This window comes from Onychostoma macrolepis, chromosome 17 (assembly GCF_012432095.1).
Source record: "Onychostoma macrolepis isolate SWU-2019 chromosome 17, ASM1243209v1, whole genome shotgun sequence".
Classification (NCBI taxonomy): Eukaryota; Metazoa; Chordata; class Actinopteri; order Cypriniformes; family Cyprinidae; genus Onychostoma; species Onychostoma macrolepis.
In genome coordinates this window covers 486,712-508,855 of record NC_081171.1, presented here as the reverse complement: position 1 = coordinate 508,855, position 22,144 = coordinate 486,712, and the positions used below count along the sequence as shown (strand labels likewise).

At 39.2% G+C, this 22,144-nt stretch overlaps 2 protein-coding genes across 6 annotated transcripts in view; both read left to right on the top strand.

The window, feature by feature from the left end:
• The window catches only part of LOC131522742 (TOG array regulator of axonemal microtubules protein 1), a 28,091-nt gene extending 9,970 nt beyond the window's left edge, over window positions 1–18,121 (top strand). For all 3 annotated transcript variants that reach the window (XM_058748417.1, XM_058748418.1, XM_058748416.1), the window contains exons 7-23: window positions 393–580; window positions 2,329–2,552; window positions 3,655–3,725; window positions 3,811–4,002; window positions 4,687–4,749; window positions 4,849–5,027; window positions 6,376–6,496; window positions 6,572–6,769; window positions 7,689–7,806; window positions 8,440–8,545; window positions 10,204–10,439; window positions 11,235–11,393; window positions 11,477–11,603; window positions 13,833–14,126; window positions 14,881–15,100; window positions 15,171–15,257; window positions 17,154–18,121. In XM_058748417.1, the coding sequence (XP_058604400.1) occupies window positions 393–580; window positions 2,329–2,552; window positions 3,655–3,725; window positions 3,811–4,002; window positions 4,687–4,749; window positions 4,849–5,027; window positions 6,376–6,496; window positions 6,572–6,769; window positions 7,689–7,806; window positions 8,440–8,545; window positions 10,204–10,439; window positions 11,235–11,393; window positions 11,477–11,603; window positions 13,833–14,126; window positions 14,881–15,100; window positions 15,171–15,257; window positions 17,154–17,416 (2,846 nt within the window). In that variant the 3' untranslated portion in view covers window positions 17,417–18,121. The remainder of the gene's footprint in view (window positions 1–392; window positions 581–2,328; window positions 2,553–3,654; window positions 3,726–3,810; window positions 4,003–4,686; window positions 4,750–4,848; window positions 5,028–6,375; window positions 6,497–6,571; window positions 6,770–7,688; window positions 7,807–8,439; window positions 8,546–10,203; window positions 10,440–11,234; window positions 11,394–11,476; window positions 11,604–13,832; window positions 14,127–14,880; window positions 15,101–15,170; window positions 15,258–17,153) is intronic.
• A 1,153-nt stretch (window positions 18,122–19,274) lies between these two features.
• Window positions 19,275–22,144, top strand: part of fancm (FA complementation group M) — a 55,663-nt gene continuing 52,793 nt past the window's right edge. For all 3 annotated transcript variants that reach the window (XM_058750174.1, XM_058750172.1, XM_058750173.1), the window contains exons 1-2: window positions 19,275–19,593; window positions 20,395–20,781. In XM_058750174.1, the coding sequence (XP_058606157.1) occupies window positions 19,500–19,593; window positions 20,395–20,781 (481 nt within the window). In that variant the 5' untranslated portion in view covers window positions 19,275–19,499. The remainder of the gene's footprint in view (window positions 19,594–20,394; window positions 20,782–22,144) is intronic.

Genomic DNA, 22,144 nt, shown 5'->3' with positions numbered 1-22,144 from the left:
TAATCATTTAATATTTCAGTATTCACTTTTTAAAAGGAAACATGAATACCCGTTTATTATCATTACAGTATTTATTCAATGTTGAATCAAAATATTTATCTAAAAAGCTACTTATTTGTCATATTTATTCAGTGCTTTTATCATCTAATACATAATGACTTCAGCTGATCAAATTGATTTATTAATTTTAAGCTATTTTATTAATTCATGTAATTAGATTCAAAATTTGAATTGTTTGACAGCCGTAATTATTTTACATGTCAAAACAGAAAATGTAAAAATGTAGCAATCATGCATCAGTTTATCATCTGCTCATTATGGCCATTGAAAAGGAAATGATGTCATGCATTTCCCATGCTGTTCATTAACGAGCCCCTCTGATGATGTCACAGGTGAGGTGAGCTCCAGAAAACGCTCTCCGCTGCCTCCTCGAGCTGTTCGGGCCTCATCCATCCGTCAGAGCCCAAACACCGGCAGACCCTCGTCGCAGGACAAACACATGGACAGAAACCTGCACCTGGATCTGTCGGTCAGCAGCGGCGCAGGAGAGCCGGAGGACGAGCCGCTGGACCGCGAGGAGGTGTGTGTGTGTGTGTGTGTGAGACTGTGTGTGTGTGTGTGTGTGTGTGAGACTGTGTGTGTGTGTGTGTGTGTGTGTGTGTGTGTGTGAGACTGTGTGTGTGTGTGTGTGTGTGTGTGTGTGTGTGTGTGTGTGTGTGTGTGTGTGTGTGTGTGTGTGTGTGTGTGTGAGACTGTGTGTGAGACTGTGTGTGAGACTGTGTGTGAGACTGTGTGTGAGACTGTGTGTGTGAGACTGTGTGTGTGTGAGACTGTGTGTGTGTGTGTGTGTGTGTGTGAGACTGTGTGTGTGAGACTGTGTGTGTGTGAGACTGTGTGTGTGTGAGACTGTGTGTGTGAGACTGTGTGAGACTGTGTGTGTGTGAGACTGTGTGTGTGTGAGACTGTGTGGGCTTGTTTAGCTATACTTGTGAGGACCAGATGTCCCCACAAGGATAGTAAAACCTAACATTTTTGACTTTGTGAGGACATTTGGCCGGTCCTCACAAGGGAAATAAATTATTAAAAATACTGAATGAAGTTTATCTCAAAATGTAAAAATGCAAAAAGATTTCTGTAAGGGGTAGGTTTAGGGGTAGGGTTGGTGTAGGGCAATAGAAAATGTTGTTAGGTCAGTATAAAAACAATAGAAGTCTATGAAAGTCCTCACAAGTATAGAAAAACAAACATGTGTGTGTGTGTGTGAGACTGTGTGTGTGTGTGTGTGTGTGAGACTGTGTGTGTGTGTGAGACTGTGTGTGTGTGTGTGTGTGTGTGTGTGTGTGTGTGAGAGAGACAGTGTGTGTGTGTGTGTGTGTGTGTGTGTAACCGCGATATTTGCATGTTTTCTTTTTTCGTATAAGGTTATGCCCTTCTCGTTTTACACTTCGTGCATGTGTACTGAATATTAAATAAGTTAGTAATGATGTGTTCCATGCTGATTTGTACAGAGGCTCAGTAGATTTGCACTTAACAAGCCTGAACAGACGGCGAACGAGAGAGATCGACTGAGCGCGAGCGATTACCTGCGTCTGTCCTTCAGGCTGAGTCATGTATATTTGTGAAAATAGGTTGTCATGTCCAAGGAAAGCGAAATCCCTGTCTTAGCATCGACGCTCTGCTGGTCAGCTGAGGCTTTAAAAGTGGCGCTCAAATTAAAATGATTTCAACAGCGTGTTTCATTACATCTCTTTGAATGAATCAGCATTTTTGAACGTGTAGTTGAATGAACGGTTTAAAGACTCACTCAAAGACAGTCCCTTGATTCCACCTTGTGGCGTAACAATGAAACTGCACTGACTGACAGCCCGTCTAGAACACGCGGGTGAAATATCAAGTCTCTTGTCCAGTCAGATTCGAGGATCAGCACTAACTGTTATACATATAGGCTAACAATAGCCTAATGATTTTATTGTCAGGTTTATGTTCTGTTATGTGGACCATTATTTTGTCATTCTCTTTACTTGACTTCCTGTTTCAACGTGATTTAGTTTCGGTTTCATTGGTTTCTGAATATGACGTCCTTACGTCATAACACATATAAACACAGATTATAAATATATATATATATATATATATGGCGATAATACCGCTTATCACGGTTTTGAGCCACTCAAAATTACCGCAAGGGAAATTCCTTCACCTCGACAGCCCTAGTGTGTGTGAGTGTGCGTGCGTGTTTGTGAGTGTGTGTGTGTGTGTGTGTGTGTGTGAGACTGTGTGTGTGTGTGCTGATTCCAGCAGACTCTGAGGTGTGTGTTGTTCTTTCAGATGCTGAACTCCTTGCGCTCGTTGAGGAACAGCGCTGCTAAGAAACGGGCCAAAGTCAGCGTGAGCAGCTCTGAGCCGGATCCAGACAGTCCGGACTCGGCGGTGAAGCTGGAGCTGGTTCCTGATTCTCCGGAGCAGACGTCTCCATCCGTCACCAGCCCTCTGAGCGAGAGCGGCCTGAGCAGCCTGTACTCGCCCCCGTCACCCAATGGCACCAAGAGCAGGTCAGTCGCTCCGTCTCCAGTGTAAACCAGTCCAGATCATTCACTCAAACCTAGAGGTGGGCAATATACCAGTAGACAAGATAAACTGACAGAGATTTTGGATTATTGTCTCTATCGTGCATACATGACGTTGTAGTGCTGCACCCTCACTAACATTTGCAAATGTTTTTAAGCCTTACTGGATTAAACATTTAAGCGATTTTAAACCGTTAGCCATGAAAGAGAATTCAGTTCAGTTTCACAGTCGAAGCACGAGCCCATAAAGCTGCCTGTCACTGAAAGCTATTGAAACTATTGACCAATTGTAAGAATTTAACATGAAATATGATGCATACATTTAATAAGGTTTAAAAAATGGCCTTTATAAAAGTAAATAACATCCTGAGGTTAATATCAAAAATATGTAGGTAAATGTAAAAGCTAACAGAACACAGAAAGAATATTGCTTCAGAATAAATTGTTTACACCACCAGAAATCTCCTTTGTGCTTTTGTTTTCTGAAAATATTATCCAAATTTCGTTCGTTTTTGCTTAAAACAATCAAACATTTCGGACAATGGTGTAAGAAAAATAATCTTAATTCAAAGGCTAAACAAGATTATTTTTCTTACACCATTGGCCGAAATGTTTGATTGTTTTAAGCAAAAACTATCAAAATTTGTCAAGTAAACGCATCTTAATTCCAGAATTTGTAGATATTTATACTAGAAAACAAGACAAGAATACTAAAGAAGAAAATCCTTTTCTGCAGTGTGTTCAGAATCATGCAGCTCTATTTCGCATACAAACAGCTCTTAAACAAGTCCACATTTTTTTGTAGCCTGCTGAGTTTTGTGCATGCAACTAAATGTTTTGCAACAAGAGAGAATAAATATGTTTATCACTTTTTATTTAATCGAAACTGGGAATTGAAAAGAATTGTAATTGATAAGCAGAATTGGAATTGAAATTGATAAAATTCAAATGATACCCAACCCGTGTTCGAGTTCGTTCGTTCGTTTGAGTTCACGTGTGTGTGTGTGTGTTTGTTTGTGTGCGCACGCACTAACATACGCTGTACAGTAGTTTTAATTCTCACTTCTGGTTTATTTCTTGACTCTAGCCCTGTGAGCTCTGCTGTGAAACCTCAAGTGTCATCAGGAAGACACGTCACAGCAGACGTCAGCGCTCAAGGTGTGTATGTGAAGCACACGAGCACAGCTGCATGCCTGCTGTCAAACGATGTGTGTTACATGTCCTCTGTGTGTGTGTGTTACAGGTGTGACGCAGCAGGAGAAGAGTCTGTCTGATGGGAATGTGAGTGTGGTTGGTCAGAGACTCGTTTACTCAAACAGATCGTTAGATCCAGACGAGGAGAAGCCCAGCGACATGACATCATCATCATCGTCCTCATCGCCGCAGATCAGAGCCGCCGGCCGCGAGCCGCTCCGCGCTCTCAGACCCGCTAAAGGTGAGTGAACTTCAGTAAACCTCATACATGACCAATTAAAAGATTTCTTTGCTCATTTGTGTGATCAAAAATACAGTAAAAACAGTGAAATATTATTACAGCGTGAAACAGCTGTTTTCTATGTGAATATGTGTTAAACTGTAATTTATTTCTGTGATGCAGCTGTATTTTCAGCATCATTACTGCAGTCTTCAGTGTCACATGATCTTCAGAAATCATTCTAATATACTGATTTACTGCTCAACAAACATTTCTGATTATTATCAATGTTGAAAACAGTTGTGCTGCACAATATTTTTGAGGAAACATCATACGTTTTATTCTTCAGGATTCACAGATGAATAGAAATTTTAAAAGAACAGCATTTATCTGAAATAGAAATCTTTTATAACATTATAAATGTCCTTACTGGCACTTTTGATCAATTTAATGCATCTTTGGGGAAAAAAACTATTAATTTGTTGTTAAATTTTACTCATCCCAGACTTTTGAATTGTAGTGTATCACGGTTCGATTACATTTAACTATGTTATCTTAAGTCATTTTACATTTTACATTTCCAGAATTTGTAGAAATTTATACTAGAAAACAAGACAAAAATACTAAGGAAGACAATAATTTTTTGCAGCGAGGATGTCCTGTTGAATAGGTTTTTTATGTGATAATGTCCCGTGTTTCTCTCAGGATCTCAGCAGCGTGTGTCTAAGTCGTGCGCTCGTGACATGTCGGAGGGCGTGATCGGACGAGGTCAGTTCACCGCTGTTTTGCTGACCGCTGATCTAAAGCACAGCTGCTCTCATCCCTCGTTCATCTTGAATGAATGATCTTCTTCGCTCATGTCTGCAGGAGTGTTCGGTTCGATTGTTCTGCCCAGTCGTCTCAGTGTGACGTCTTCTCCAGAGCAGGGCGACTCGGTCGGTAAAAGCATCCATGAGCCTCCGTCGGCTGTGTACGGACATGCCTTCACCAGCGCACTCGTCGAGTCTGACGCCAGTCCAGAACCGGAGGAGCTGCCGGTCACTCAGGTGCGTCTCAAACAGGCCAATGGTGTTACAGGGGTCATGACATAGATTTTTTTTGTATTTTAATTAGTGGTGTCAAAATTAGCGCATTAATGCAGGCGATTAATTTTTTCAGTTTAACATGTTAAAAAGATTTAACGCAATCAACGCAGGGGCGGGGTTAAGGTTGGCCACCCCACTAACAACTGCTAAAAAATTGACCTATTGGTAAGCCCCTCCCCTTGAACGCAGATGAGCCAATGGCAGTTGAGTATTGAGAAGCTACGAGAATACTTTTTGTGCACAAAGAAAACAATATTAACATAATTTATTCAGCAATTCTTCTCTCAGAGTTACCATCTTCCGCCATTTTGGAGAGTACCCAAGAACGCAATCAACGTAATCAGCGTTGTTTACGTTGAATGTGAAATTATTGTAATATAAAAGTATATTTAAAAGTAATGTTTGGTGGGATTAATCGTGATTAATTTCAGAAAAAAATGTGTGGTTAATTATAAATTTTTTTAAAATTGTTTGACAGCACTTATAATGTTAATAAAGTTTTTTGCAAAAAAAAAAAAAACATAAACATGGACAAATTCTTATTTTCAACCCTCATTCTGACCCTCTGTATAAAATAACCTGTTTTTAAGGGGCTTGTCCTTTTAAGGCTTCTCAGTAATCAGCCGCTGTTATGATTGGCTAATGTCATTTCATAGGAAACCGTATCAGCACCTCCTCACTATTGCATGCCAACATAATCCAAATAAAATGGTAATTTCCAGACAAAGCATTGTGAAATCATTTACTTACGGTTGTGATGCAGATCTAGAGCCGCTTTATCTTTCAACAAATGCCTCTTTGTGACTCTCCTTGACACTGTGCCTCGATTACAAAACAAAATGCTCCGAACAAACATAATCCTCTGACATGATCTAGGGTGCCATTAAAAATAAACTATCCACTTGTTCCTTGTTCACTTGACGACAGACTCGTAGCTGTTTACTGTATCCAGTGTAGACAAGATAGCGCCGTGATTGTAGTTTCTATTAGCTTTTGACGCAATGCAACACTCACATTCAGCGTGATCAAGCCATTAGCGACTGAATGCCAGTGGGCGGGGCCTATGTCGATGTGTCGCTCTCATCTTGCCCTTTGGATCCAAAACGAGTCGTTTTTTTAGGGTTATTACATAAATGCTTTCTTATTGATGATGGAGACATTTTAAGTTATGAAGCTTGCAGGATGTATTAAGCATACAAAGACCTCTTCTGTGTCAAAAGATCAAGGGAAATTTGATTTCTCATGTCATGACCCCTTTAAATCGAGCCTTCGCTGTGATCCTGAGTCACGTGATCTGTGTACGTTACAGGAGAGAGTCAGACTCTCCAAGTTTGCGAGTGACAAGATGCATCAGCGGCGTCTAGAGCAGCAGGACACGCCCTCCGCTCAGGACCCAATGAGACGCCGCGTGCTCATCGACGATGTGAAAGGTGAGAGGTCATCAGCAGTGACGGCCATTGCTCATCTGTCGTCTGTGTCCTCACCATTTCTGTGTTTGTTTCCAGGCGTGAGTCTAAATGGATGTGAGTCGCTCTCTGATGAATCTCCCTCCAGCCCGACTGGACCACAGAATCCAGTGAAATGCCTAAGCCCCGCCCATCAGCCCGCCCCCCCAACCAGCCCGCCCAATAGGAACGCAGCGCCACGACTGAGACGAGTGTCTAGTCTGAACCGGACCAGACCGTCTGCGTCACACGGCTCCGGTGAGAGAGAAAACATACACCTCACAAAATCACACAAACACTTACTTAAATCTACTTCAGACTTTACATTACTGTTCAAAAGTTTGGGGTCAATTTATATATTTATTCAGCAAGAATGCATTAAATTTGATGAAAAGTGACAGTAAAGGCATTTATAATGTTAGAAAAGATTTCTATTTCAAATAAATGCTGTTCTTTTGAAGTTTCTATTCATCTGTGAATCCTGAAAAATAAAATGCATCACAGTTTCCACAAAAATATTGTGCAGCACGACTGTTTTCAACATAATAATAATCAGAAATGTTTCTTGAGCAGCAAATCAGCATATTAGAATGATTTCTGAAGATCATGTGACACTGAAGACTGCAGTAATGATGCTGAAAATACAGCTTTGATCTCAAAAGTAAATTACATTTTAACAGATATTCACATAGAAAACTGCTGTTTTAATTCAGTTGTTTTGATCAAATAAATGCAGCCTTGGCGAGCAGAAGAGACTTCTTTCAGAAAAATCTTACTGACCCCAGACTTTTGAACGAAAACTGACACTAAATTCACTCACATTTACTGCTTTAGTAAGTTTTCACGAATGAAATCCAGTCACTTTAATAGGAAACTAAAAGATTTCCACATTGCACATTTCACCGCATTGACACTTCATATATCATTACACTATTGATAAATGGACTTTTTCAAAATTGAGACCGCACTTTTAGTCAGTAAATTGTAGATCTATCTCAACTAGCTCAACAAGGTCATGGCTTCAGTTCCCAGGGATCACACTTATAACATGTTTACCATAAATGCACCGCGAGTTGATTTAGATAAAAGCTTCTACAGACTTCATGAATGTCATGTCAGATGTAACCAGTCTGTCGCGTGTGTGATCATAATAAAGCTGTTCATGTTTGTCCATCAGATGAGTTGATTACAGGGAGTCCGAAGAAAGAGGGTCAGGATCAGGCAGACCTGCGGCCGTTCTCTAAACCGGAGCTGGCGCTGACGCAGAGCTTCAGACTGATCTCCTCAGACGACTGGTGAGTAGTATTTACTATAAATTATTATACTATTATATATATCATTGTAAACACAGCCGTTTTTGTCTTAAGTGAACATAAACAAATGAGAAAGAAAATGCAATATTAGAGCATTTTTAGATCTGCGTGCGTTTGGTGTTAAAGAGACAGTAGCCTAATAAACACACTGCCTGTCGTTAATGTTGAACAAAAGAAAGTCATTCACTGATCTTGACTGAATATCTTTAATAACTTTAATTTATTAATCTATATTTTATGAAAAGAAAACGATGCAGTGTTTTTACATTTTTAATTACAGTTTCTGTAGGCCTAGTTGTATTTATTACACTATTGCTAATTGATTTGTTTGTTCCTATTTTATTACTGGTTGTTTACTTGTCTTTAGCACTTTAATATTTGAAACTAGTTGTTTTTGTTGTGGTATTTTTGTTAAAAGCATAGGCAAAAGATCCTCTTGTAGGTCTAAGTGTTCTGTAGGCTGCTGATTTTTGCTTGTTATTCAGCTGCAACAGAATGCTTTGTAAAAGGACACAGAATAAATGTTTGATTTAACCCTGTTCATCACACACAAATAGAGATCTAAAGTCGTTACTCTTGTAAAGTCGTTAGTGTAAATGTGTTCTGTTCATGAAGGGAGAAGAAGATCGAGGGGTTGAACTTCCTGCGTAGTTTGGCTCAGTATCATCCTGACGTCCTCATGAGCAGGATTCATGACGTGTGTCTCGCTCTCATTCAGGAGGTCAGTCTCTACTGCAGCTCACGCTCACAAACAAGTCATTTCAAGACCAGTCAGATTCATTTCTATAGCACTTTATATTCAGAGCAGCTCCTCAGTGATAAACAGGAAAATAACAGTGTTAATTAGGGCTGTCAAATAAAAATTTACATTTCAAATACTTGTCGAATTCAGAATAAAAATCCACATTTGAATGCAAAAATGTTGTATTTGAATGGTAGGTGTGCGTCGGGCAGCATTACTGCATTTTAATGCTTTTTTTAGCCTATCCAGCTGAACCCACTGGATGCAGCGCTGCTCATTCAAAATATTGCAGAAAAAGAGAACATCAATGCGGAGAAGATGTTGTTTACGTCAAAACTGAAACCAAGCCGTTCACACAGAACACATATTTATCACATTTTCTATAGAAACATCTATCAGCGCTGCACTCGTGTCTCACACAAGAGATCCGCACGTTTAGAAAGCATGTAAAATTAATGCAAGTTCAACTTTTAAAAAACATGTCTCGAGACTTCATGGTGGTTTTCCCATCCCACTGCATCTCATGCTTTTAAATGAAAAAAGTACTCTTTGTGATTGGTTTTCAGTCCTTTGTATTAAACTATACTTACATACATGATGATGTTTTGTTTCTAATTGTTTAAGCAACTTAATTAATTAGTTAAGCAACATATGTATGTATGTATATGTTTCTAAATATTATTTTAAACATTTTGCACTTTTTTTTAAAAGATAGTCGTGTTATTTTCTTGCTTTGAATAAATGTGCATTAGTAATATTTTGCTCGATGCGCCCTCTTGTGGCCTCAGAAGCCAAAAGCGTTTTTTTCTCCCCTAACTGAAATACCTTTAAATTCGAACATAATTCGAGTATTGATAATATTTAAGTACAAAATTCGAATTGAGTTTTTCAACCATTTTGACAGCCCTAGTGTTAATAGCTATGTTTCCATCCAGAGATTCGAATTTAACTTCTGCACAAAACTGGAATATCGCATAAAACAGTTGCGTATAAAATCAACGAGTCAAAGAGAACAAAATCATCACGTCCTGATAAACTGGCACTAAATATCTCTAAGAAAAGTAGGAGAAGCCACTGAATATAATAATGTTCATATATGATGAATGACTTGCGGCTCAGAGCGAGCAGACGAAGCACAATAAATGCTGTCACTGCTTTCTGAGGCGGATGTCTGTTATTTGGGAACGCAGTCGTTTAAGACAATTATACAGAAATATATTGATTACAGACTTTGCTCAGACATTTCAGAACGACCCAAACAACATTTCAGATGCTGTGAACGAGATCGGTCCCCAATTATCCCGTCTCATAGCACAGACTCACTTTTTGATGCGCATTTTGGAATTTGTTCTGTGTTTTCATCGTAGTTTATGCATATTTTTTCTTATCGGATAAAAAGTTTATCCTACTCAGTTGTGCGCATAAGTGTGCGCATTTTTAGAATTTATGCACACCTTTGCGTTTCCATACAGCAGTCATTTATACGATATTCCAAAATGCACATAAAAATAGGTGGATGGAAACATAGTTGCAAAGTTGCGAAATTCATGAAAAATTCATGATGAAACTAGTTTCAGCTGTAAAGCAGCTCTTCAGAAGGCAGTAGTGTAATTGTTCTGATCTTCTCTCTGATGAAGGCTCGTAACCTGCGCTCCAGCGTGTCTCGCGTGGCTGTGGTGACGCTGGGCGAGATGTTCGTGGCGCTGCAGAAGGGAATGGATCAGGAACTGGACGGGACGGTCAGAGCTCTGCTGCATAAAGCCGGAGAATCCAATGCCTTCATCAGACTGGACGTGGAGCGAGCGCTTGACAGCATGGTGCATCACTGCACACTCACACGCAGCATGAGCGCGCTGCTCGCCGGAGGAATCGGGTCAGAAACACTCAACCTCACCCGCGTCACATGATCACACACACAACCACAGGCCTCCAAACCATCAACACGATCAAACTCTGCCGTCACACTCAATCTCCTGCATGTTTAGAGTGTTTTATCCAGTAAAAGCTCTTTTAGTGTAATTGTACAAGCGTCCAGCTTCAGCTGCTGCTTCTCGTGTCAAATATCAATAACTGCAGTCATATCTCCAGATGAACACTTACTGGACTGAAGCAGCTCAGCTTTACTTGATTCTCCATCAATCATTTTCTAGAAAAATCAGTGCGTCTCAAATCTGATCATCAGGATCTTCTGAGGAGCTTTACTTTCACTGTTCCTCAGCGGAGGAATGATCTTCATCTCACATCTTCTGAGGAGCGTTTATTCCTTCATCTCTCCATCAGCACTGCATTATATGTCTGAATCATTTCAGTCTCATCTTACTAAGACATATTATTAGAGATATAGAGCGACCGCTGATATTCAGATCATTTTATCTCAGTATCTGTTATAAAGATCTCATTGATTTACATCACAAGCAGCAGAATTTCATTATATAAATTTCAGCATCTGCATATTTATTTGAATGAAACTGAGCTTTTTTTCCTCTGTTCTCACTGTATCAGACTATATGAGCCATAAATGCTTGATGAAACAATTATGATACTCGACAAAAACACACATGCAAACATTGACTGTTCCATCACAAATAGTTATATTTTTCTGGCTATTATGTCATGCACGGGTTGAAGATGTTGTTTTGTAATGCTCGTCCGTGTGTTTCATTCACAGTCATCTGAACTCAGTAGTGCGTAAGTGTGCGGCTCAGCATCTCAGCGCTCTGGTGGAGCGGGCCGGAGCCGCCCGTCTGCTGTCCGGTGCTAAAGATCTGACCGACCGAATCCTGCCGGCCGTCTGTAAGCTGGTGCAGGACTCGTCTCAGGAGGCCAGGTGAGCGGTGCAGGGGTCAGAGGTCACGCGGCCTGACACTCTCGCCTCAGCGCTTCACGCTCTCATTGCTGTGTGTCTCTCAGGTACTTTGGTCGACGGATGCTGCTTTTTTTGTCCTCTCACCGTGACTTTGATAAAATGCTGGAGAAGTTCGTCCCTGCTAAAGACCTGCCGACTATAAGAGACACCGTCTTCTCTCTCCAAACCAAGGTGTGCACAAAATCCGTCACAAACACATCTAGCCGTTTTCCTACACATGTACACTACTAGTCAAAATATTGGTGTCAGTGTCAATTTGCTTTTGTTTTTTTCATGTTTTCGGAAAAAAATCTCTTCTGCTCACCAAGGCTGCATTTATTTGATCAAAAATACAGTAAAAACAGTGAAATATTATTACAACTTAAACTAGCTGTTTTCTATGTGAATATGTGTTTAACTGTAAGTTATTTCTGTGATGCGCAGCTGTATTTTCAGCATCATTACTGCAGTCTTCAGTGTCACATGATCTTCAGAAATCATTCTAATATGCTGATTTGCTGCTCATTTCTGATTATTATCAATGTCGAAAACAGTCGTGCTGCACAATATTTTTGTGGAAACCGTGATACATTTTATTTTTCAGGATTCACAGATGAATAGAAACTTCAAAAGAACAGCATTTATTTGAAACAGAAATCTATTGGAACATTATAAATGTCTTTACTGGCACTTTTGATCAATTTAATGTGCCTTTGATGAATGAAAGTATATATTTTTTTCCTTTTCTTTTTTAATCACGCTTTCCACAAATTTAGCAGACTGTTTTCAATATTGAAAGTAAAAAAAATGTTAAAAATCACTGTCATTAGGGATGTTTAGATACTGAGAACCTCAAACAAACTCAAGCTCCTACTTAGAAGCGGTCAGTGGGTGTGTCTGGGTGTGATTGTGGGTGTGTACATGGGCGTGTCTGAGTGTGATTGTGGGCGTGTCAGTGGGTGTGTACATGTTAGGGCTGTGCGATTAATCGAAATCGTCATAAAATCACGATTTGAGCTTGCGCGATTTCGAAATCGCTTTATAGCATGATTTTATAGCGTCCCCGACCTCCCGCAGAATGCTATCTGAACCAATCAGATAAAGCTCCAATTGGTTTTCTTTTGGAAATATGTTTCAAATTCACACTGAATGCATTTATGACTGTAAAGCATGTCTGTGTGTCAAAATAGTGATTAAAATCGAAATCGCAAAATTGATCAAAGAAATCGCGATAGGTTTTTTTTTTCATATCGCACAGCCCTAGTACACGTGCGTGTTTGGGTGTGTTGTAGGCGTGTCTGTGGGTGTGTACATGGGTGTGATTGTGGGTGTGCACATGGGTGTGTCTGGGGTGATTGTGGGCGTGTCAGTGGGTGTGTACATGGACGTGTCTGGGTATGATTGTGGGTGTGCACATGGGCGTGCCTGGTGTGATTGTGGGTGTGCACATGGGCGTGCCTGGTGTGATTGTGGGCGTCAGTGGGTGTGTACATGGACGTGTCTGGGTGTGATTGTGGGCGTGTCAGTGGGTGTGTACATGGACATGTCTGGATGTGATTGTGGGTGTGTACATGGGCGTGTCTGGTGTGATTGTGGGTGTGTACATGGGCGTGCCTGGTGTGATTGTGGGTGTGTACATGGGCGTGCCTGGTGTGATTGTGGGTGTGTACATGGGCGTGCCTGGTGTGATTGTGGGTGTCAGTGGGTGTGTACATGGACGTGTCTGGGTGTGATTGTGGGCGTGTCAGTGGGTGTGTACATGGACGTGTCTGGATGTGATTGTGGGTGTGTACATGGGGGCGTGTCTGGTGTGATTGTGGGTGTGTACATGGGCGTGCCTGGTGTGATTGTGGGTGTCAGTGGGTGTGTACATGGACGTGTCTAGGTGTGATTGTGGGTGTGTACATGGGCGTGTCTGGTGTGATTGTGGGCGTGTCAGTGGGTGTGTACATGGACGTGTCTGGGTGTGATTGTGGGCGTGTCAGTGGGTGTGTACATGGACATGTCTGGATGTGATTGTGGGTGTGTACATGGGGGCATGTCTGGTGTGATTGTGGGTGTGTACATGGGCGTGCCTGGTGTGATTGTGGGTGTGTACATGGGCGTGTCTGGTGTGATTGTGGGTGTGTACATGGGCGTGCCTGGTGTGATTGTGGGTGTCAGTGGGTGTGTACATGGACGTGTCTGGGTGTGTACATGGGGCGTGTCTGGTGTGATTGTGGGTGTGTTGGTGGGTGTGTACATGGGCGTGTCTGGTGTGATTGTGGGTGTGTTGGTGGGTGTGTACATGGGCGTGTCTGGTGTGTTGGTGGGTGTGTACATGGGGAGCTCCTGGTGTGATTTTGGCCACGTCTCAGGCTGAGACTGTCTTCTACCATTGTTCAGTGTTAAACTCCGTGTGTGTGTGTGTGTGTGTGTCAGGGTTTGGGGGAGATGCCTCAGGACGCTCCATCGGCACGGGGCCGGCGCTCTCTCCCGGGCAGCGGGCTGGTGCGCACCTCGTCCCTCACGCGTGAGCCTCTGAGTGGCAGCAGGGATTGTGGGCAGGCGGTGAGTAAAGCGGCCGTGCACAGCCTGGCGGACCGGAGCGAGTACGTCAAACAGATGAAGACGCTGCTCAACTCCAAAGACTTCAGGGAGAGAATCAAGGCCATCGATCAGCTGGTGTGTGACTGCGAGGAGAACCCGGCTCTGGTCATCAGCAGCCTGTTCCCGGTAACTAAACCTGAGCACTCAATAAAACCTTACAATCAAATCAACTTTCACTGATTTTCAGCTTATATCAGTTAATAACTATTAATTTATACTTGTTCAAAGTATTTATAAAAAATATTGTTTATTAAGCTTCAACTCATTTTATTTCAGCTACTTTCCAAGGCAACATTTCTCATTTACATTGTTTAATTTGATGTACTAAAATAATTAAATTGAAGAAATAATTAATAAAACTATAAATATTTAAAAATGACTTTATAATTCAAATAAAAACAGAAAATATAAAAATAAGAACTAATTAAAATTTATATAATAGTATGTTAGTGATTCTAAAATAACATTGCTGTAAATAGAATTAATTCATTATAATTGAGTCAAAATATTACATAAATACTTTATTATGATTGATATAATCTTGATTTTTTAATTCATAAATATTCATTTTAGATTTTCTGTTTTAGTTTTAGTCAAATTTTTATTAATTATTATTATTTATTTTTTTTAAGTTAAAGTTATTTTATTACATCAAGTTAAACTATATTGCCTTGGCAACAAAATTATTTTTTTTTTTTTTTATATTCTATTTCAGCTAATGATTATTTTATTTCAAGTAACTTTTTTTTTAATGGTTTTAGTTTTGGTTTTAGTTCACTATAATAACCCTGGTTTGACCTTCTGAAGATCGTAACGTCTCTGAAGACGATGCTGATGTTGATGATGATGATGATGTTGCTGACGCTGCCGTCTGCTTCAGGTGTTTGACGCTCTGAAGGCGCGTCTGCAGGAGTCCAACAGTAAGGTGAACCTGCGGGCTCTGGAGGCTCTTCAGACCATCGTGGCTCTGCTCAGAGACAGTCTGGCTCCAGTGCTCAACCTCCTGATCCCCGCCGTCGTGGACAATCACCTCAACTCCAAGAACAGCAGCATCTCCACGGCGGCGCTGGGGGCCGTTCAGGCTCTGATGCACAACATCGGTGCGTTGACTTTGGTTTTGACTGATCTGAGAGGATCTTCAGTGCGTTTGACTCTGACTCTGTGTTTCAGACAACAGCCTCCTGCTGCAGCCCTTCTGCTCCAAAGCCCAGTATCTGAGCGGGAAAGCCAAGCTGGACCTCATCGAGAGAGTCGCAGGTCAGTCTAGACGAGGGCTTCTGTAGGTCTGAAAAACATCTTAATTCACCCTTCCACAAAATAAGGCCTTAAAAACTCTTCCTAAAGTCATGGCATTAAATGTTGCATCACTGCAAAAATAAATCTCTTCCTCAGTATTTCTGTCTTGTTTTCCAGTACAATTATCTAAACATCCTTAAATCAAGACACATTTACTGGAGAAGCAAGATGAAGATTGTTTTCTAAGAAACTGAACAAAATGAAGTGAGTTTATGATTAAAACGAGAACAAATATCTGTCAGTGGGGAATGAATGTTTTCCCTTTGAATTAAGTTGTTTTCTGAGCTCATTCTAGAGTTGCACAATTAATTGAAATAAAACTCCAATCAAGATTCGGCTTTAGTGTGATTATGAAATCGCAAAGGCTGTGATTTTGAATTAAATAAATATATGCATAGTGTGAAATTACTTTCACAGATTTTTATCATAATAAAATACAATTTTATAATAAAACCTTAATGATTTATAGTCATAGGCCTCCTGCATGTTAATGGTTCAGTATTGTTGTTATTATTATTGTAAAATGATTAAAATATACTAATTATTATATTTTATTTATTTTTTTATCTTGTAATTATTTTATAAAAATTATCTTTAATAATTATTATTATTATTCATGTTGATGTCTAAGCACAAATTGTGCAGCCCTACAAACAAGCACAACAAACCTGAAGTTATTTCTTTTTTTTTTATCACAATTTTTACCAGAAAAAATTTTATTTAGAAAATTAGATTTTTTTCCCCCCCAAACTTGCAGCCCTGCCCCACTGACAGATACAGCATGTGTTTATATTTTAATCATAAACTGATGTCATTTTGATCAATTTCTCAGAAAACAAGACTTTTTTAAAATTGTTTATTTACATTTAAAGGAGTAGTTCATTCCCAGAACAAAAATTTACAGAATTTACCCTTGTCATCCAAGATGTTCATATCTTTCTTTCTTGAGTCGTAAAGAAATTATGTTTTTTGAGGAAAATGTTTCAGGATTTCTCTCCATATAATGGACTTCTATGGTGCCCCGAGTTTTTACTTCCAAAATGCAGTTTAAATGCAGCTTCAAACGGCTCTAAACGATCCCAGCCGAGGAAGAAGGCTCTTATCTAGCGAAACGATCGGTTATTTTATAAAAAAAAATAAAATTATATACTTTTTAACCTCAAACGCTCGTCTTGTCTAGCTCTGCGTGAACTTTGTTTTTTCTGGTTCGTGACAGTTAGGGTAGGTCTAAAAACTCCCATCTCTTCAAAATCGTCCTACATCGCTGCAGAAGCACTGACCCAGTGTTTACAAAGTGAACATGCAAAGAAGATCAAACACCCTTTACAAAAAAGGTAAAAAAAGCGATGTAGGACTATTTTGAAGTTGGAGGAGAAAATGAGATGGGAGCTTTTGGACCTACCCTAACCGGAAAAAACAGTTCACGCAGAGCTAGACAAGACGAGCGTTTGAGGTTAAAAAGTATATAATTATATATTTTTTAATAAAATAAAAGCCTTCTTCCTCGGCTGGGATCGTTTAGAGCCGTTTGAAGCTGCATTTAAACTGCATTTTGGAAGTAAAAACTCGGGGCACCATAGAAGTCCATTATATGGAGAGAAATCCTGAAACATTTTCCTCAAAAAACATAATTTCTTTACGACTCGAGAAAGAAAGACATGAACATCTTGGATGACAAGGGGGTGAGTACATTATCTGTATATTTGTGTTCTGGAAGTGAAGTACTCCATTTTCATTTTCAGTTTATTCCTTTCAGTTTCTGTACTTGGTCTTAAAAGGCTCTTGAATGTATCTTGATCAGACCCCAGTGATAAGCGTGTCTGGAGCTGAAAGCGTGATGTTTGTGCTGTTTCTCAGAGCTGGTGACGGAGCTTTACCCGCGCAAACCGCAGCTGGTGGAGCAGAAGGTCCTGCCGCTCTTCTGGACCCTGCTCAGCTCGTCCGGTAACGGAGGAAACGTCCGGGCGGCCGCGGCCAAGCTGGCAGAAGCGCTGCATGCACACATGGGCCGGACGCTGCTGGAGAACGCCGCCGCATCGCAGCCCGCAAACGTGCAGAGCGACCTGAGCGAGCTTCTGAGAGCCGCTCAATCCTCCTGGACACAGACTGACCATCTCTAACACACGTGTGAATAAACACCCGCTTTCTCAGTCTGACCATCTGACGCTTTGCACTTTCATGGAGACTCCACACTACAGAACATGACCTTTAAATGCACAATCACTCCGATGTTGTTTTGTACCGTGTGCTCTGATCATTTCTACCAGACACGTGTGTGTGTGTGTGTGTGTGTGTGTGTGCAGATTTACACCAGACTTTTGTACTGTATAATAGCGCAGTATTAGCTGTACGGATGCTGTGTGTCGCTGCTGTACGGTATATATATATATATATATATATATATATAAATACTTAATTATGGCCTGTTTTAAGTGCGACCCGTCCTAGGTTATTTGCATGACCAAATTTATTGTTGGGTTTTTAAAAGCAAAAGAGGAAAATCCTCATTTGGACCAGGAAGGATGCCGGTGTCCGCTCTGGGTGTGTTTCGGTGAGCTCATGTCCAGATGTAGTTCTCAGTTTAGTGCCAGTCATTCCAGAACAGCCTTGATGAGATTTCACATTAAATTATATCAGAGAGACAGAGATTTATCTATATAATAAAGTGTACTATTTCTGTAAACACGTGTTCTGTGATTGTTCACACTATCTTCATTAGTTTTCCTGTTAGATCTTCATAGTTTGTTTATGTGAAAGAATAATTCACTTTCTGATTTAAGGTCATTTATTGCTTCTGCTTTTGCCGGTGTTTTCACATTATTCTTCTACACATGAGGAGCTTAATGATTAAAAATAAATGATCGATTCTTTATATATTGTGACTAGTAACTTCACGTTTCTGTGACAAGCAAAATTAGCAATTTATTTATAAAAGAAAAACATTTTACTTATTAGAGAACGTGCACTGTAAAAATCTAACATGAAACCCAGGGGTTTTTCAAGCTTTTTGACGCCTCGGGGACTCAAATATGATGATCCTCAGTGAAAAACAAAAACTATTATAAATGTGTTAAATATTACCTGAAAATAATATTCAGTTTCTATTACATTGCACAATAATGATATAATATATTAAAAATATATTATTTCATAGTGTATATAATAATAATAAATTATTATATTACGGAATTGCTCTTAATAAAAAAAATTAAAAAAAACATTACACTGACTGTACAATTAATGAAAATATAACTACTTTTTATTATCAGAGTTATCCCAGTAATATTAAAAATGTATTACTATGATATAATTGTGTTGTTTTTATTAACTATATATATATATATATATACTGTATATTATAAATGTGTAAAATATTACCAGGAGAATATTCAGTTTCTATTACATTGACTCAAGTACAAGTAAAGATGTATAAACCTAAACATAAAATGCTGACTGTAGAATAAAATAATTCTTAAAGGTTTTTGATCAGCCTTTTAAAATAAAAAACAGTAATAAAATGACGTTCTGTAGATTTTAACTTTTATTTAATTTTATGATTTATTTTTAACAGTATTTTTCACTGAAGTTAGCTCGTATTTCAGTTTGAAAGCCCTTTATAATCTACACAGAGATATAATGCATAAACAGCGAATATTAACGCTGTTTTATTGATTGACCTCAAAAGTGAACGTGGACATAAAACGCTTTTCCACCAAACTTTTCTCATTTTATAAACTATTTCAGCTGTATTGTAAGGTCCTGTGTAAAAAGGAGAACTCATAATATTGTAAACTAAAGTAACGGCCCAATTTTATTTATTTATTTTTTTTAATTATTTTGTCTGTTATATTTTGTTACTGTCCTCTGGCACTGTTTCATTATATTAATGTTGCTCGTCTTTTTTATTTTTTCCTTTACATCTGAATGTTTCTCGTTAAAAAAAACACGCTTTCCCGGTCTGCGCACGCGCACGCGCACGCTCCTTGACGCTCGGTCGGTGACGTCAGCCGTACGCGCCACTTTCGAGCCGCCTTTCTCTCTCTGCTGTGTTTACGTTTGTTTGGAATATTAAAACCCGCTTATGTTTCGGTTATGAGCGTTAATAAACACGCTTACTGATGTCGTCGCGGTATGAGGTCTGGCAGGATTTAGTCGCGTTTGTGTGTTAATATCCACCGAAGATGAAGATGAGGTGATTCTAGGATGAGCGCCAACCAGAGAACGTTATTCCAGTCCTGGGGCCGCCGAGACCCGAGCAAAACCAGCTCCAAACCAGGCCTGTACTCCAGAAATCAAGGTTCATTTACTCTCTCTCTCTCTCTCTCTCTCTCTCTCTCTCTCTCACACACACACACACACACACACACACTCACTCACTCTGAGAAACACCGCGAGGACAAAGCTGCTTTAAACACAAAGGATGCTCACAACAAATGTTGATTTCATTCAGTTAATAGAAGTTAACTGATGAAGAAAATCTATTTATGACTTTATTTTTGACAGCATCCTCATTTTACAGCATTTTTACACACGTGCCTAAAACTGTTATCAGTAACTTTAGGATACAACGGGGCTAAATGTGCTTTTCACTGCGCCCAGACAAAAATATACGTTTATGGAGCAACAGATTCAGTGTGAAAATAAAGTCGTTTATTTTGTTTAAAAATCTTATAAAGGTATGAGGTGGCAAGAGAGTAAAAGGCACACAGTATTGATACAAATACTTCAGCTAAAATAATGTTTTTATATATATATATATATATATAATGTCTAAGTTAATACTTGTTCAAAACAATCGCTTTAGCAAAGTTTGTACTATTTTCTGCTTATTTTGATAAATAAAAGAATTTTTGTTCAATAAATATACTGTCATTAAAATGTTGATATAAAAATATATTTTAAAATACAGAAACAAAGTCATTTTAAGAAGTAAAGATTCTGAAAGCATTGATGGAGATCCGATAATAATCCTGTAAATAGCAGTAATAGCACTGTACGCTGAAGTTACCTCCGTGTTTGGAACCGAATACTGAGTTTATCCACTTACTCTAAACCGTACAGAGTATGTCGCATAACCTGCTTTCTGTGACGCCCCCAGATCCCGCAGCGGCTCCTGATGAAGACGAGGATGATGATGATGTGCTGCTGGTGGCCGTGTACGAGGCCGAGCGCTCGCTGCAGGCCGCTCCGGACCCGGGCTTCGACCCCTCGGCGGGCCGCGTCTGGATCTACCCCGTTAATTACCCGCTCCGCGAGTACCAGCTGCGCATCTCGGAGGCGGCGCTGCTGCAGAACACGCTGGTCTGCCTCCCCACCGGCCTCGGCAAGACCTTCATCGCCTCTGTGCTCATGTACAACTTCTACCGCTGGTTCCCTGCCAGCAAGATCGTCTTCATGGCTCCCACCAAGCCGCTGGTGGCCCAGCAGATCCAGGCCTGCCACGGGGTCATGGGCATCCCGCAGGAACACATGGCCGAGCTCACAGGTCACTGACCCCACAAGCTCATGACCTCAGAAGGTCATAGGGCCGAGCCCCAATCGGACTGTAGTGCAGGAGTTAATGAAAGAAGTCTAATTTAACATTAATGTAAATATATGGGGCTGCTCAATTTATCAACATAATACTTTTATAATTAGAGGTATAGTACTAATAATATTTTAAAAAATCTATAAAAACTTCATATCACATAGTGAAGGCCTAATATTACCTAATTAAATAAAATTATATATATATATATATATATATATATATATATAATGACCACAACATCAGTCATAAGGGTCAATTTTGTGAAATTGAGATTTATGCATCATCTGAAAGCTGAATAAATAATTGTTCCATTGGTGTATGGTTTGTTATGATAGCACAATATTTGTCTGAGATACAACTATTTGAAAATCTGGAATCTGAGGGTGCAAAAACATCTAAATATTGAGAAAATCACCTTTAAAGTTGTTCAAATGAAGTTCTTAGCAATGCATATTACTAATCAGGAATTAATTTTTGATATGATTTTTGGTATAAAAGAAAAATGTATAATTTTGACCCATACAATGTATTGTTGGCTATTGCTACAAATATAGCTGTGCTGCTTATGACTGCTTCTGTGCTCCAGGGACACTTATTAGCTTTAATGCACTTAAAAAAAAAAAAAAAAAAAAAACGAAAGCAGTCAAATATCAGAGGTGTTAATGACAAAAAGAAGAGTTCAAAATTAATAATTTAACTTGCAATCTACAAAGGAGTGGAAAAATATATACTCCATTTAATGTCAAATAACCAGCATTATTATAGTTAACTGCAATTAAAGTACTGCAAATAAATTAATTTAACTCTGTGTTCTAAAATAACTAAAAGTGGAATAAAAATGAATAGAAACTATTTAAAATAAATAGAAATACAAAAATGCACAACAAAATAAATAAAACTTCAGCTAAATTAAAACGAAAACAGAATTAAAAAATTAAAACTAAGTATTAATAAGAAACAATAGTAAACCAGTGATACTAAATTAACACTGCATAGAACTTTACAAAACCACAGATTTATAAATAAATAACCTTTTTTGGTGATATTGTGTCATTCTTATTAATATATATAATTATAATATTAATTATTATTAATGTGTTGTTCAGTTATGTAAACATTATTATTTAAAAGGTATTATTTAATATTATAAATATTTATTATGTTAAATTATTTAAATGTTAAATATTATTCAAATTTGCTTGTGATTGTGCTAATTGTATGTTGACCAAAAAATGAGAATCGATTCTTTCTGGAGTGGATTCTGAGCGTAGTTTTGAACAGCAGGTGGCGCTGCATGCTCCAGAGACAGCTGTACTCT